This window comes from Electrophorus electricus, chromosome 1 (assembly GCF_041902795.1).
Source record: "Electrophorus electricus isolate QZ-2024a chromosome 1, ASM4190279v1, whole genome shotgun sequence".
Lineage (NCBI taxonomy): Eukaryota > Metazoa > Chordata > Actinopteri > Gymnotiformes > Gymnotidae > Electrophorus > Electrophorus electricus.
In genome coordinates this window covers 44,602,006-44,615,899 of record NC_137497.1, presented here as the reverse complement: position 1 = coordinate 44,615,899, position 13,894 = coordinate 44,602,006, and the positions used below count along the sequence as shown (strand labels likewise).

At 41.7% G+C, this 13,894-nt stretch overlaps 1 protein-coding gene across 1 annotated transcript in view; it reads right to left on the bottom strand.

The window, feature by feature from the left end:
• Window positions 1-1,427: 1,427 nt before the first annotated feature.
• jph1a (junctophilin 1a) overlaps window positions 1,428-13,894 on the bottom strand; it is a 26,483-nt gene continuing 14,016 nt past the window's right edge. Inside the window, exons 3-6 of the mRNA XM_027021413.3 lie at window positions 11,206-11,324; window positions 4,435-5,072; window positions 4,246-4,341; window positions 1,428-4,115 (exon numbers count right to left, since the gene is read on the bottom strand). Coding sequence (XP_026877214.2) covers window positions 4,261-4,341; window positions 4,435-5,072; window positions 11,206-11,324 — 838 coding nt within the window. The 3' untranslated portion in view covers window positions 1,428-4,115; window positions 4,246-4,260. The remainder of the gene's footprint in view (window positions 4,116-4,245; window positions 4,342-4,434; window positions 5,073-11,205; window positions 11,325-13,894) is intronic.

The following is a 13,894-nucleotide window of genomic DNA, read 5'->3' as shown; positions in this document are numbered from 1 at the left end:
CTGTGCTTCCACACTCACATCCTGTGATTCTTGCTCTCACACCCTGAGTGGTGGTATGAACCAGCCCAACTGCAAACCATCACCAGATTTACAACCTCTGAATCTACCCCCAGTTTACTGAAACTGTGTCCTACTTTACAGCTAACTGTTCTATTATAAAGGGTAAATAAAAGAAAGTCTGACCACACTGGTGTCATAACAACTCCAGGATCAGTTCCGTTCATGGTCTAATGCCTGGTACATCAAGGTACTTGGTTGTTGCTGTGTGACGGCATCATTTGGTGCTGTTCCAGAGACTTGTGCCATGGTTCATTATAAAAAGGGACACATTCTACTGCTACTTTATTAAGAATCATATTCCAGCATCCTGCTTTAAGTGATGCAGGGGAACTAGAACAGGCAAACAAAGGCCCAAAATGCTACAGCCTGCTGCCTTTTGATTTATCGGACAAAAAAAAGAAAAAAAGAAGATCTGCTTACTATTGATGTCTTGGCAATGTTTTACAAAAGCCTAATCCTATCGCATAGCTGCATAGAAGCCCTAATCTAATCTTAGTAGCTCACTCCAGGCACATTCCAGGCTGCAGCTGAGTGTCAGTTACACATGTGAAAGCAAGTCTTGAGCATCACAGCCCTGGCATAGGCTGCACATCTCAGTCTAGTCCTGCACAAGGATATTCGCTGACCGGGTTTTTCTCCTGCTTGGCTATTTATTGCACCGCATAGTGTGCCAGTGTTCTAATGCTCCAACCGGACTAACACAAATAAACTTTTTACAGGTCAGCGCTAAAGAAGATCTAAGAGGTCTGAGAGGTGTCTCGCTTTTTGGACAACACATACCTTCATCTTCAGACTCATATGTGGATGGTCAACACAAAGATGGTCAGAGATAAAGGACGCTAACTAAACACTACTGGCTGCACAACCAGCAGCGTCAAATATGTTGGGTTAAATATTCATATTCAATATTAACATTAATATTAAATATTAATATTATATTGGATTAAATATTCATATTATGTTGGGTTAAATATTAATATTAAATATTAATATTATGTTGGGTTAAATATTAGCATTGTATTGGTTTAAATATTAAGTGTTCATATGTTGGGTTAAATATCAATATTATGTTGAGTCAAATATTAATATTATGGTGGGCTAAATATAAATATTAAATACTAACATTAATATTATATATCAATATTATATTGGATTAAATATCAATATTATGTTGGGTTAAATATTAATCTTAAATATTAATTTTATGTTGGGTTAAATATTAATCTTAAATATTAATTTTATGTTGGGTTAAATATTAGCATTATGTTGGTTTAAATATTAAGTGTTCATATGTTGGGTTAAACCACACCTGTGTTAGAAACAGGCAGAGGGGAAGAGATGACAACAGATATGACACAAGGCGGAGAGAAGGTTCCAGGCATAAAATGTGTATTATTATACACAGGAAAACATCCTCAGAATACAGACGTCAGATTACAGGACCTTACTGGACACACAATGCCTGAGCTCATACTTTGCCATTTCTTTTGGTGAAGTGTTTAAAAGAAAGGCTATTTACCAATAAAATAATGTGCAAATCTTTAGAAAAATACCATAGAGCTCCACTTGGATTATGACTGTACTCTGTAAAAACTCTTAGAAATAGAATAAATCTTTTGTTGTTTATAAATGTTTTCTTCGTGTAATAGTTGTTTTTAAAAAAATAATTCCTTTGATTGGCTGCATTTCCTACCAGGAAATGCAGTAAAAGAGGCCATATACATTATACTGCTCCATATACATTACACTGCCAAATAATGTTTTCTCAATAACACTTTCACAAAATACAAATAGATTGTGAATGAAAATAGTGCAGATTAAGTTTCTATGTGTAAGTGATTAACTGCACAATGTCATATATTTCTGCTATATTTATTGTGTTTTGGGATTCAAAACATTCTGACTTCTGGTAAACTCTTCTGAAGGGTAACTCTTCGTCTGAGGAGTAACTCTTATTTTGAAGGGTAACTCTTATTCTGACAGTTTCCCTCCATCTCCCCTAACCCTGCTATTACATGGATAAGTCTTTGACTGTGTTTTGGCCATTGATGACTGTCACTAACACCCTACTTCTGTATTTGCCTTAATTTCGGTTAATATAATCTTCGGAAGGCCATGAACGGAAGAATTTCCAAACACTTTACTGTTTTGCAGATACATTTTTCTCGTCCACTTCCAGAACTTTACGGTTTTTATCTCTTTCACGTTTTTCACATTTCTTGTATATTTTGCTTCAGTACCCAACAAAATGGGCTGAATCTCTCCACAAAAAGATACAAAAAGTCTAATTTAGTATTTTTCTTGAGATATTTTAAATATTGGTCTTGGCTTTAGTATTTATTTTGGTAGATAGTAGATTTTTGCAAAAACAATGCAAACTAGCAGTAAAATAGCCTATATGCAGATTAGCCTATATGTAGATTAGCCTATATGCAAATTGGCCCGTTATGAAAATCCCACTTTTTTTGCAAGGCCAAAATGCCTGAATTTATACAAAATGCACTGCTTATTCTAGAATAAACAAACCTTTGAACTGAAACTAAATTTAAAATCACTGCTCTATCAGCAACAATGAAATAAAATGGTAGCAACATAGTGGCACATTTAAAATGAACTTTCCAAGCTCTGCAACAGTCAGCGTTCCCTTACTAGAGAATTAAGACAACAAGGAGAATTTTTTTTCTTTTTTTTTTCTTGTTCTTCTGAGGTAAACAGTAGTATTAAAGACTCCTGAAAGGCAGCCCAGCCCTTGTTGAAGGTATCACAACTCCCAGGACCCAGGACTTTGACATCTAGCATTTCAAACATGCAGGCAACCTCAGGCCTTGCTGGGGGCAGGTTTGGCTAACCTATGTTTGGAAAAAGCTCATTTGAATTTCATTGTTCATTGGTGTCAATGCTCTGCACAAAACCCAAGTTTACAAAACTGCATGCAACTATATTCTATGCTGATTCTAGGCTGAGCAGTGACATACACTGTCTTCTTCTCAGTCTCTATAAACATTTTATCTTCCCTTAGAATTAGTAAACGTAATTTGTCAAGTTAAGTCCTGTTCTGTCTGAGACAGGAGTTCTCACTACAGTAAACCAATATGTAATCATATATTCATAATTCTGGCGCATTCTGCGCTTCACGTCTCACATTCATGTCGTTCTAGTTCTCTCTTCATCTTAATCAAATATAGAACATACCAATCTCCTAAACCCCTGCATGGTAGGGCACATCATCCTTTGTTAAAATGAACATATTGCACATCTTGTAAAATAAATTCCTCTTCGTGAAAATGATATACATATAATACTATATATCTATATCTATATCTATATATATATCTATATATATATCTATATATCTATATCTATATCTATATCTATATATATATATATATATATATATATATATATATATATATATATATGTGTGTGTGTGTGTGTGTGTGTGTGTGTATGTTAAAACCCAAAACTGTGGAGCCCGGGTACTTGGCCTATAGTCTAATCTTATCTCACATGTCATTTGGGTCCACCCACGACTGGCCAAAGGAGGATCAATGTAAAGAAAGAGACAGCACAAAACCCTTAAAACAAAAGAAACTACAGTAATGCTGAAGCACCGCCATGCAGACCCTCGGCGCTCGTCCTGCGGCCGGCCTGCTCTGCTTTCTCCTCCTGAATGGATTCCTCTGGCCCCCAGCTGACATCTCACATCTATGTCAGGCAGCCAAAGGGCAGGGCAGATGTCTGTGCCCGTCACATGAAAGTGCACCTCTGAACATTTCCAGCGTGTGCAGGGCCCCAGCAGGACCCAGCAGAGCTGCGTTCAGACGCACTCACCAAACCTTTACTTCAACCTCCTGGCCAGACGTTTCCCTGCAGATGAGTTTTCTTATCGTTTAGTCTTTCACGAGACCAAAAGATCCAGACACTAGAGCTAGTGGTGCACATACAGGTGGAGGAGGTGGAGGTGGTGCACATGCCCCATCCTGTCCCTTCCACTGCTTGTCTGTCTGCCGCCATTTTGATTTCATGAGGGCCAAAGGCGCGGTGCTATTCTTTCACTGGGGAAGCAGAACAATTAAACCGAAAACAATATACAATATTGTATACACACACAACAGCCAAACTCTGGAAAAGCAGCACAGAGTGGAGAGATGATAAAAATGTGAAAATGTTAGGGAAGATATTTACCCAGGATTCCCGCCATTATGTCAGGAAGTGAACAAAAATTATTGCCAATCCAATATTCAAAAGCATTACCATGGCAACTAAAATTGAATTAGGACCCTGGAATGTAGAAGGACATGGTATATTAGACAAACCTTGTAACACATTTAATCTATAATTATGCCCCAAATTATCACACCTAACTGGACTTACCATTTCTCCTTCTAAAACGTCACTGCTGATCTCCACGCTGGCCTTCTTGGTTTCTGATAAGCTCTTTGGCTTGATAGACTCCTGCTTCCTGAATTTGAGCTCTGGTTTTGGGGTGGATGTGCTGAACAGTTTTGGGGGAGGTGGGGTTACTAAAGCCAGGCTGGATGGAGACATCTCTGCTTCCTCCGGTTCCTCTGGAGGGACGACCTTCACAGGAGTCTTGACGTAGTAGCTGTGATAGGCAGCGTGTAGTTGCCCGTTAATGGGTCTCACAGGGTTGGCAATTGGCTCCTGAGCCTTGGGTGGCTTTGGTGGGGGCGGGTCCTGCAAATCGAAGGGGGCGGGTCCAGGGGGCGGAACAGATCCTCTGGTGAAGCCTGGCACTTCTTTGCTTATCTTACGGGATGCAGAGCTGTCGTCTTTGCTCATCTTCTGCGTCAAGCTGCTATTGGCCAGTTGACTTTTCTTTTTTGGTGCAGACGGAGGAGAGGAGGAGGTGCTACGGGTGGGGGAGTGGGAGGGAGTCGTACCCCGCTGGTAGAAAGGGCTAGCAGACTTCTTCTCCTCCTCCTCTGCTGGCGGGGCCTCCTCAACCTCCTCCACAGGCTCACTGGGTTTTTGCTTGATGTAGTCCAGGCCTGTGAAGCACAGTGGGAGAGCTGAGCATGAGAACAGAGCAAACACAGAAACGCACACACAGAAATCTGTAGTGGACATCCAACACTGAAATCTGTGATTCACACATAGATTAGGAGGCTCTGTGTATTTTCATACTTCTCAGTATATTAATGACTTTTCATGTGGCTTTTTAACTTTAGAAAGTCAGTGATGCCCTTAGTAGAAAGACCAAACTCTCCCAGATACAACACAGAGTGTGTCATCAATATAATTTTCAATTTAAATTAATTTTAATTTTATTATCATTATACCAATACAGGGTTGTTATTACAAAACACTGGAGGGTTATTCTCCACTGCAATGATTAAAAAATGGAACGAAGAAGATGTGCAGCTGATAAACAACAGAATATATGCAGAAGGTAGAGGCAGAATTAGAGTTCAGACTATGATAAGACAGAAATACGAAGACCTTAAGGGATGTGTAGTATATATAGTACATTGAGCTTGCCATGTCACATGTTCAAATATATTACTAATATATTCAAATATATTATTAATATATTCTAATATATTATTAATATATGTTGCAATGACATCACAGATGTTGCGGGGGGGGGGGGGGGGGGTTTAAACTACTATAGATGTTTATAACCCACTTTGGTTGGGAGTTTATAACCCACTTTGGTTGGGAGTTTATAACTGACTTTGGTTGGGAGTTCATTACTCACTTAGCCTTACTAAGACCTCAATGAATGTTCTGAGGGATTGATGTGAATATAATTCCATGTACAGTCTCTGTCACTACTGGCCATGTTTGTGCAGTTTCACTTAGTTTACACACAATCCTGCACTGGGAATACCGCACACCGACAGGATTACAATGAAGGGGCCAGGTTTGATCACAGCTAAATGATACCGATTTACTAATCTAGTACTTATTGTAGGGTATCGTTTATTACACTGATGTTGACTAACAAACTCTAGTACTTATTATTTATAGCACTTATCATTGTCTGTTATAGAGCTTGTGTATTTTGTACTTCTAGCCATCAGCAGTGATCCCTGTATTTCTACAGTATTCTAGTTCATTGGTATGTTGGACTCTGACCTACTGTACTGTACTAGGATGTATTCTATGATGAAATGACAAAGCACTTTGTAAGTCGCTCTGGATAAGAACGTCTGCTAAATGCCGTAACTGTAAATGTAAATATCCTGGCAATCAGACAAATCTCAGACATTCATAGACACTGCAAACTTTGCAACAAATGTTCTCAACTCAAGTGGTCCAAAAACTGTCATAATGTTCTCTTTACGACTACTTTCCTCTCCCTTCAATCAGACAGCAGCACTGATAAAGGAGGATATTAATATATTATTACATATTATATTATTATGTGGAGATTTTCTGCCCTTGATTCAACCTTGACTGCTCCAGTGTGACCGTGTTTCTGCTCCAGTGTGACTGTATTTCTGCTCCAGTGTGACTGTGTTTTTATCCAGCATGGCTGTGTTTCTGTTCCAGTGCGACTGTGTTTCTGCTCCAGTGTGACCATGTTTCTATTCCCGTGTGGCTGTGTTTCTGTTCCAGTGTGGCTGTATTTCTATTCCAGTATGACTGTGTTTCTATTCCAGTATGACTGTGTTTCTGTTCCAGTGTGGCTGTGTTTCTATTCCAGTATGACTGTTATTCTATTCCAGTGTGGCTGAGTTTCTGCTCCAGTGTGACCGTGTTTCTGTTCCAGTGTGGCTGTGTTTCTGTTCCAGTGTGGCTGTGTTTCTGCTCCAGTGTGACCGTGTTTCTGTTCCAGTGTGGCTGTTTCTGCTCCAGTGTGACCGTGTTTCTGCTCCAGGGTGGCTGTATTTTAGCATCGACACCACCGCTGCCCAGCCCAGGCACACACCACGAGGCCTCTGTCTTCTTGGGGAGGACCTGGGACTTAGTTTCACCCTGGACTCTGCACAAGAACACGTCTCGTTTCTTTTGCACAAATGCCTACGGTTGGCATTTCTGTTCTGCAAACCCTAAATAATAATGATTATATGATTATATTTAATGATCATTTGATTGCCACTTCAAGTACTTTGAGGAGATGAAAGTATTAGTCCACATCTTCTGTAGCATGTATGCAGTAGTATGGGGCACAGAGTCTCCTATTCACAAGAGCTAAAACCAGCATTTCCAAGTCTAGATGAGAAGAAACAGAATTTTGGCTTTTTTTTTTTCACAGCTCAATTAGCCAACAGCCAGCTGGCATAAAAGATGCATCATTTGTGCACAGATTACATGCACAGGCACTAGGACCCTGCGGGAAACACTACCCAGAAGCCCGGCAGGCATGCGTGTACACGGCTCTGTATCCGTTCACGCTTTTTCGACCGTTGTCCACACTGACAAGAATTTCAGTAGAAACTCCATACATAAGAGTTGTGAGAGAGTTGCGTAATTACATAACGCAACCATGCATGTGAGTGTGTGTGTGTGTGTGTGTGTGTGTGAGAGAATGAAAAGGTTAGGGTGTCCACCTGCATTCTGTGCAAGGTGCATAGAAGGCGAACGTCCACTGCCAGCCTCTTTTATGGGGGTCAGAGAGGGCATGAGGGCACAGGGGTTAAGAGGTCATCGGTTCAAACATCTGACTGAAGTAAAGGTCAGCGCTGAGGAGCAGGACCTTGCTCTCCGGCCTGCCCCCATTCACAGCTAGTCTTCACTCCAAACAAAGCTCAATCGACATGCCCACCAGCCCTGGCACAGTGGTCCCAGCTGAAAGGTGCCAAACCTGCGCTAACCTGCTACACACCTGAAATGTGGATTAGAGCTCCAGGTGGCTCTTCTTCTCACTGTGGTGTTCACTACGTTTGGACTGAGTCAGAGACTCAGAACCTAAGAACATACTGGAAAAATTTATTTGCACCACACACACACACACACACACACACACACACACACACACACAAACACAAACACACACTGAGGACCAGGAGTCTACACACATATACATAACGTCATGTACTATTGTTAATAATCTCACATACAGTCTCACCCACAATCATTTGGTTGCAACTTTGTTTTAGTTTGATTGTCCTTTTCCAGTTATAAAATATTGCATTTATTTATGACATATACTTATGTTTTCATTAAATCAAGATTGGATTATTGAATTGGTCTTCTAATTGGATACTCTAAAAAGTCATTAAATAAACTTCAACTCGTACAGATCGCAGCAGCCAGAGTCCTAACAAGGGCCAGAAAATCTGGTCCTTCAGGACTGTGGTCACCCTCTGGTCCTTCAGGACTGTGGTCACCCTCTGGTCCTTCAGGACTGTGGTCACCCTCTGGTCCCTCAGGACTGTGGTCACCCTCTGGTCCTTCAGGACTGTGGTCATCCTCTGGTCTCTCAGGACTGTGGTCACCCTCTAGTCCCTCAGGACTGTGGTCACCCTCTGGTCCCTCAGGACTAAGGTCACCTTCAGGTCCTGCATCACTGTCGGGACTGCATGCTGACACATGTCTACTGTTTATGGGGTGTTCAGGTGTTGTTTATCTTCACAGATGTAAGTAGTCTTTGTAAAATGTTGATGCAACACTGGGCTAGACCTTCTCATCGGTGACAAGGAATCTGAAGAAAATGCCCAGTGTCCCAGGGTTTCTTGCCACTGATATCAATCACTTTGTTCTGGATCTGGATGCAGACATTTGTCAGGTTCCTGTGTAACGATGCATGTTGTAAAGAGCGCTATCTAAATCAGACTTTGCTTTACTAAATACTAAAATAGTTTGAATGTTACCAGCACATAAGAATGCATTGATGAGGAGACTCTGGAGGGCAGAATGGCCTTTATATCAAATAGCAAGAACATGCAAACAGCTGTTCCTCGCTGCTGTTTAATTAGGATTTACTGACTTATTAATGATTAAATAAAATTTGATTAAATTAGCATTACAGCATCTTTTGGCAGTTGGCCTATACAACCAGAGGTTATGAAACAATCACCGTCCTAACTACTGCTCATCAAATGCTCACGATCATAATTCATGTGCTTTCATGATCTGAAGGGGTCACTGATGTCACTGATGTGACTGATGTGTTGCACCACTGTCCTTCATGAATGCCTGTGTGCTTTAGGCAGGCTGCGATGGAAACTGATGGCTCTGCTGAAAATTTCCTTTCAAACGTTGTGTACTTACAAGCTGAGACACAGAGTCTCATTGTAGTCTCAGAAATGACCTTGAATAGCAGTCGTCTTACATTACATGTGCTTGTAAAACCAGTTTCAGAGGCTTTTCACAATGAGCACAAAATGAGCTACACAGAGTTGGGTGGGAAAAGTCTTCTAAGCTCCTCCTCTAAACACCCCCTCTAAACACCTCCTCTAAACACCTCCTCCATACTCCTCCTCTAAACACCTATTCTAAACACCTCCTCTAAGCTCCTCCTCTATACTCCTCCACTAAACACCTCCTCCATACTCCTCCTCTAAACACACCCTCTAAACACCTCCTCTAAACACCTCCTCCATACTCCTCCTCTAAACACCTATTCTAAACACCTCCTCTATACTCCTCCTCTAAGTTCCTCCTCTAAACAGCTCCTTTTCCATAAAAAGTTTATTTTCCATTTACAAATCAAGTTTTGCCAAACAGCACTATGGCTTCCACAGTCCAAACGGAGCTGGGCAGAAACACAGTAAACAAACCGAGTAAACAGAATAAACAGCCATACTGTACGTAGGAGGGCTTAATAATACCTGCCTTAGCCTGCTGGAGATCAGAGATGTTCTGTCCAATATAAACAACTTCAAACTTAAAAAGTCCCTGGAATATAACACTGAGGTTACGTCACCCTTCAGACCACAATGACTTATTATGTAACCAGTCATCTGTAGTGTGTAGTAATGTCAGAACACCAGTGTGTGTTGTCAGAGAAACCATGAAGACAGGGACGCTAGGAGGGGCCAACTGTGACAGTTTGAAATGAAAGTGAACGTAAGCAAAGTGAAAATAAGAAAGCATGGAAGAAAAAGATTAAAAATAAAACATATTAAGAATAATTGATTAGGGTTACAGTTAATCTGTACCTTCCAGAAAAGGCTGCTCTATAGCACATGGGCTGGCACGGACCCGCCTTACTGGTGGTGAATTGTTCTGCAGTCACAGCACTCGACCTAAAAGTTTAGAAGTTGATGGCAAATTGGAAATGTGATGTATGTGTGCAGTCCCACTCTCCTGAGTCTGAGCAAACAGGCTACAGGGCAAATATCGTCTCATAAAAGTCATCCACTGTGTTCATCTCCCATTTTGTATACACAGAAAATAACTAAGAGCTGGAAGAATAAAAGTAGTCGTTACCTAGCAACATGTCAGCAGGCTGGTGCAGTTTTGGAGTGAAAAACCTGTGCTGTTATCAGGAATACCAGCGTGGTGAGAACGCTTGTCTGCAACATCGGAGCTCACTGCTGTTTAACGTGATATCAGCACCTCCAGTAGTGCAAGGTGATTTTGCACATCATAAATGTGTCTGTTTTAGAATACAGGACACTCGCTTTGTCCATGTCCAGGAAGGGGGTCACGACCCTGAGACCTCTGAGGCTTTTGGACACTGAGAGTAGATTCATGACTTGCTTCTATTATACAGCATCTGACAACAGCACACCTGGTCTACTGTAACGCTGAGCGGTAAGGAGGCGGACGCGTGTGCTGAGAGGAGCGAGTTTTAATGGGGCAAATCGAAGGCGCACACGGGAAAGCAGGCTATAACTAAAACAAGGGAAAACTCAGGGCTAGGAAACACGAAGGCACAGAGTACAAAGAAACAACCATAAAACATTCAAACATTAACTCAAAATGAAACAAACAGTAAAACCTCCAAACAAACAATGAACAGCAATAACCAAGACACACAACAGGGTTTAAATACATGAACTCGAAACAAAAGGGACAGGTGTACGCAGTCGATGTGAGGATAAAATGAAACTATGGAATGGAACTGAACACAACACAGGAAAACACGGAACACGGAAGGGACTGAACGTGACACCAGCTCAAAACTGTAGGCAGTTTGAAATGTGTGTGAGTGTTTGTTTTCAAATGCATGCACGTGTGTGTGTGTGTGTGTGTGTGTGTGTGTGAGAGAGGTGTGTGATGCTCCACCTGGTTGATAAAAGTTGGGGGACAGTTCTCTGGCCCCAGTTCTGGCGAGGTCTGACTCCTGATCTGCAGCAAGTGCAGCCTGGTCTGCTGCCTCACTCTTTAGTCTGGCATGGGTTGTCCTGTATGTCACACACACACACACACACACACACGCGCGCGTGTTAGAAACATTGTATTTCGAGTGTTCATAGTTATAAGACCAGCACTCCCAGTGGGTTTTGCTCCTGGGGACTAAACTATGTTCTCTGGGTGTAAACCCTGCAGTGTGTCCTGGTTCAACACAGCTGTGAGCCACCACGGCAGGTGCAGGGGAAGCAGGCCATGCTTTACTCTCTTTCTGATGTCACCTTGCCTAGCTCCGCCCACACTTCAACCTCATTGGTCCATATAATCATTTACTGGATAATCACACCAATGATGGCTGGATCTCTCGTCCAAGCAGTCTAGTTAGATGAGATCAAGGCCATAAGTAGATATGATAGCCACTAAGTGCCAGAGCAGATTTCAGTGTTGGATGTGCACTACAAATTTCTGTGTGTGTGTGTGTGTGTGTGTGTGTGTGTGTGTGTGTGTGTGTGTGTGTGTGTGTGTGTGCATGTACGTGCGTGTGTGTGTGTGAGTGTGTGTGTGTGTGTGTGTGTGCATGTACGTGCGTGTGAGTGTGTGATCAAGAACGAAAGGAATAGTTTAGTCACAAACACTATAACCCCCTCTACACACATCTAACCATGCGTCTCGGGTCATGCTGTGTCCGTGGCTTCTTCTGATGGCTTTCTGGACAAAAGAGAGGCTTGTTTCAGCCATTAAACATGCATGAGCGAAGAGACGCAGACACAGTCCGGAATCCACCTCCAAAATGTGTATCCAGTTCTGGAGTTCCACACACAGAAAATTCTGTTTCTGCCCACTACTGAAATGGTGCTCCATCATGGTGCACAGATATGGTGCACAATGTGGTTGTTATTTACCATGACTGTTCCTCTTTTGTCAAGTCACATCACTCACCACTGTGAATAAAATAATCATCTGCTTGTTGACATTGTCATAAAATTAATATTCTCAGTAGCACATTGGAAAATAAAGTCGAATTCTGTCGACCTCTTCATGAAGTGCTGAGTGCCAGCACAGTTAGCAGATAACCTGGATATTACAAACCGATGTGACATTATCCCCCAGCACATAAAACAGTACAACAGTTTAGTGAGTTCAGGAGTCTTTGAGTGACACAATAATCAATGTGCTCTTAAATGTTCTGAATTCTGAATGCAATGTGATCTGTTCTCTCCTGCATGTGATCTGGGCAGTGGTAGTGGTGAAGGTACTTGACTTGAAATCGGAAGGTTACTGGTTCAAGTCCCACCGCTGCCAAGTTGTCACTGATGGGCCCCTGAGCAAGACCCTCAACCCTCAATTGCTCAAGTCATACTCAGATATAATTGGAAGTTGCTTTGGATAAAAACATCAGCTAAACGTAAATCTGTTCTCTCCTGCCTCATATGGACAGAGCTTGTTTTGTTAAAAGCTGTAAGATGCTAATCTGAACCCACTGCAAATGTTCTCCATTAATGGGATTTTGGAGGGGAGCCATCAGAAGAGAGTAAAGGCTTCTGCTGGCCTTGGTCATAGCACCTCCAGATCTTGGCTCAGACATCCCAACCTGGGACACCAGCTTCTGTCTCCTCAGAGAGGCCCCTGGATGCCATGCTCCTCGGCGGCTGTTACGACAGCTAAAATCTAACAGCTCTCTAATTTATGTGCATATTTTCATCACATTCTGCATACAAAGAAATAAAATACTTGCATTTCATGTGACAAACTCGACAATAATTAAAATATTACATTAAAAATGTAAATGTTTAAACAAGTGTCCAAGAAACGTTGCTTAAAAGGGCAGTGCATTCTAATGACAACACATTTGACAAGACACTTTATTACCAGCAAGCCCTGCACTTCCTGTGCCTGCCTTCAGAATGAAGTGGGTGGTCATTAAGGATCATGTAAGCGGGACTGTTATAAAAAATGACTGCTTAAAACCCAGACCTCATTGCCACAGCGGTGACACTCATCCATCCGCGAGTACTGCAGACTCTTTATTTACAAACCAACATTCAGTGATACAGGCTTAAATATGCAGAACCGAAATGGAAATGTGCAAAATAATAACACCATGTGAGAAACGTAGAGTACAGTAGTACTAACAACACCACGTGAGAAACGTAGAGTACAGTAGTACTAACAACACCACGTGAGAAACGTAGAGTGCAGTAGTACTAACAACACCATGTGAGAAACGTAGAGTACAGTAGTACTAACAACACCATGTGAGAAACGTAGAGTACAGTAATACTAACAACACCATGTGAGAAACGTAGAGTACAGTAGTTCTATCAACACCACGTGAGAAACGTAGAGTACAGTAGTACTATCAACACCACATGAGAAACGTGTAGTACAGTAGTACTATCAACACCACGTGAGAAACGCACAGTACAGTATTACTAACACCACGCGAGAAACGTAGAGTACAGTAGTACTATCAACACCACGTGAGAAACGTATAGTACAGTAGTACTATCAACACCACGTGAGAAACGTAGACTACAGTAGTACTAACACCACCATGTGAGAAACGTAGACTACAGTAGTACTAACAACACCATGTGAGAAACGTAGAGTACAGTAATACTAA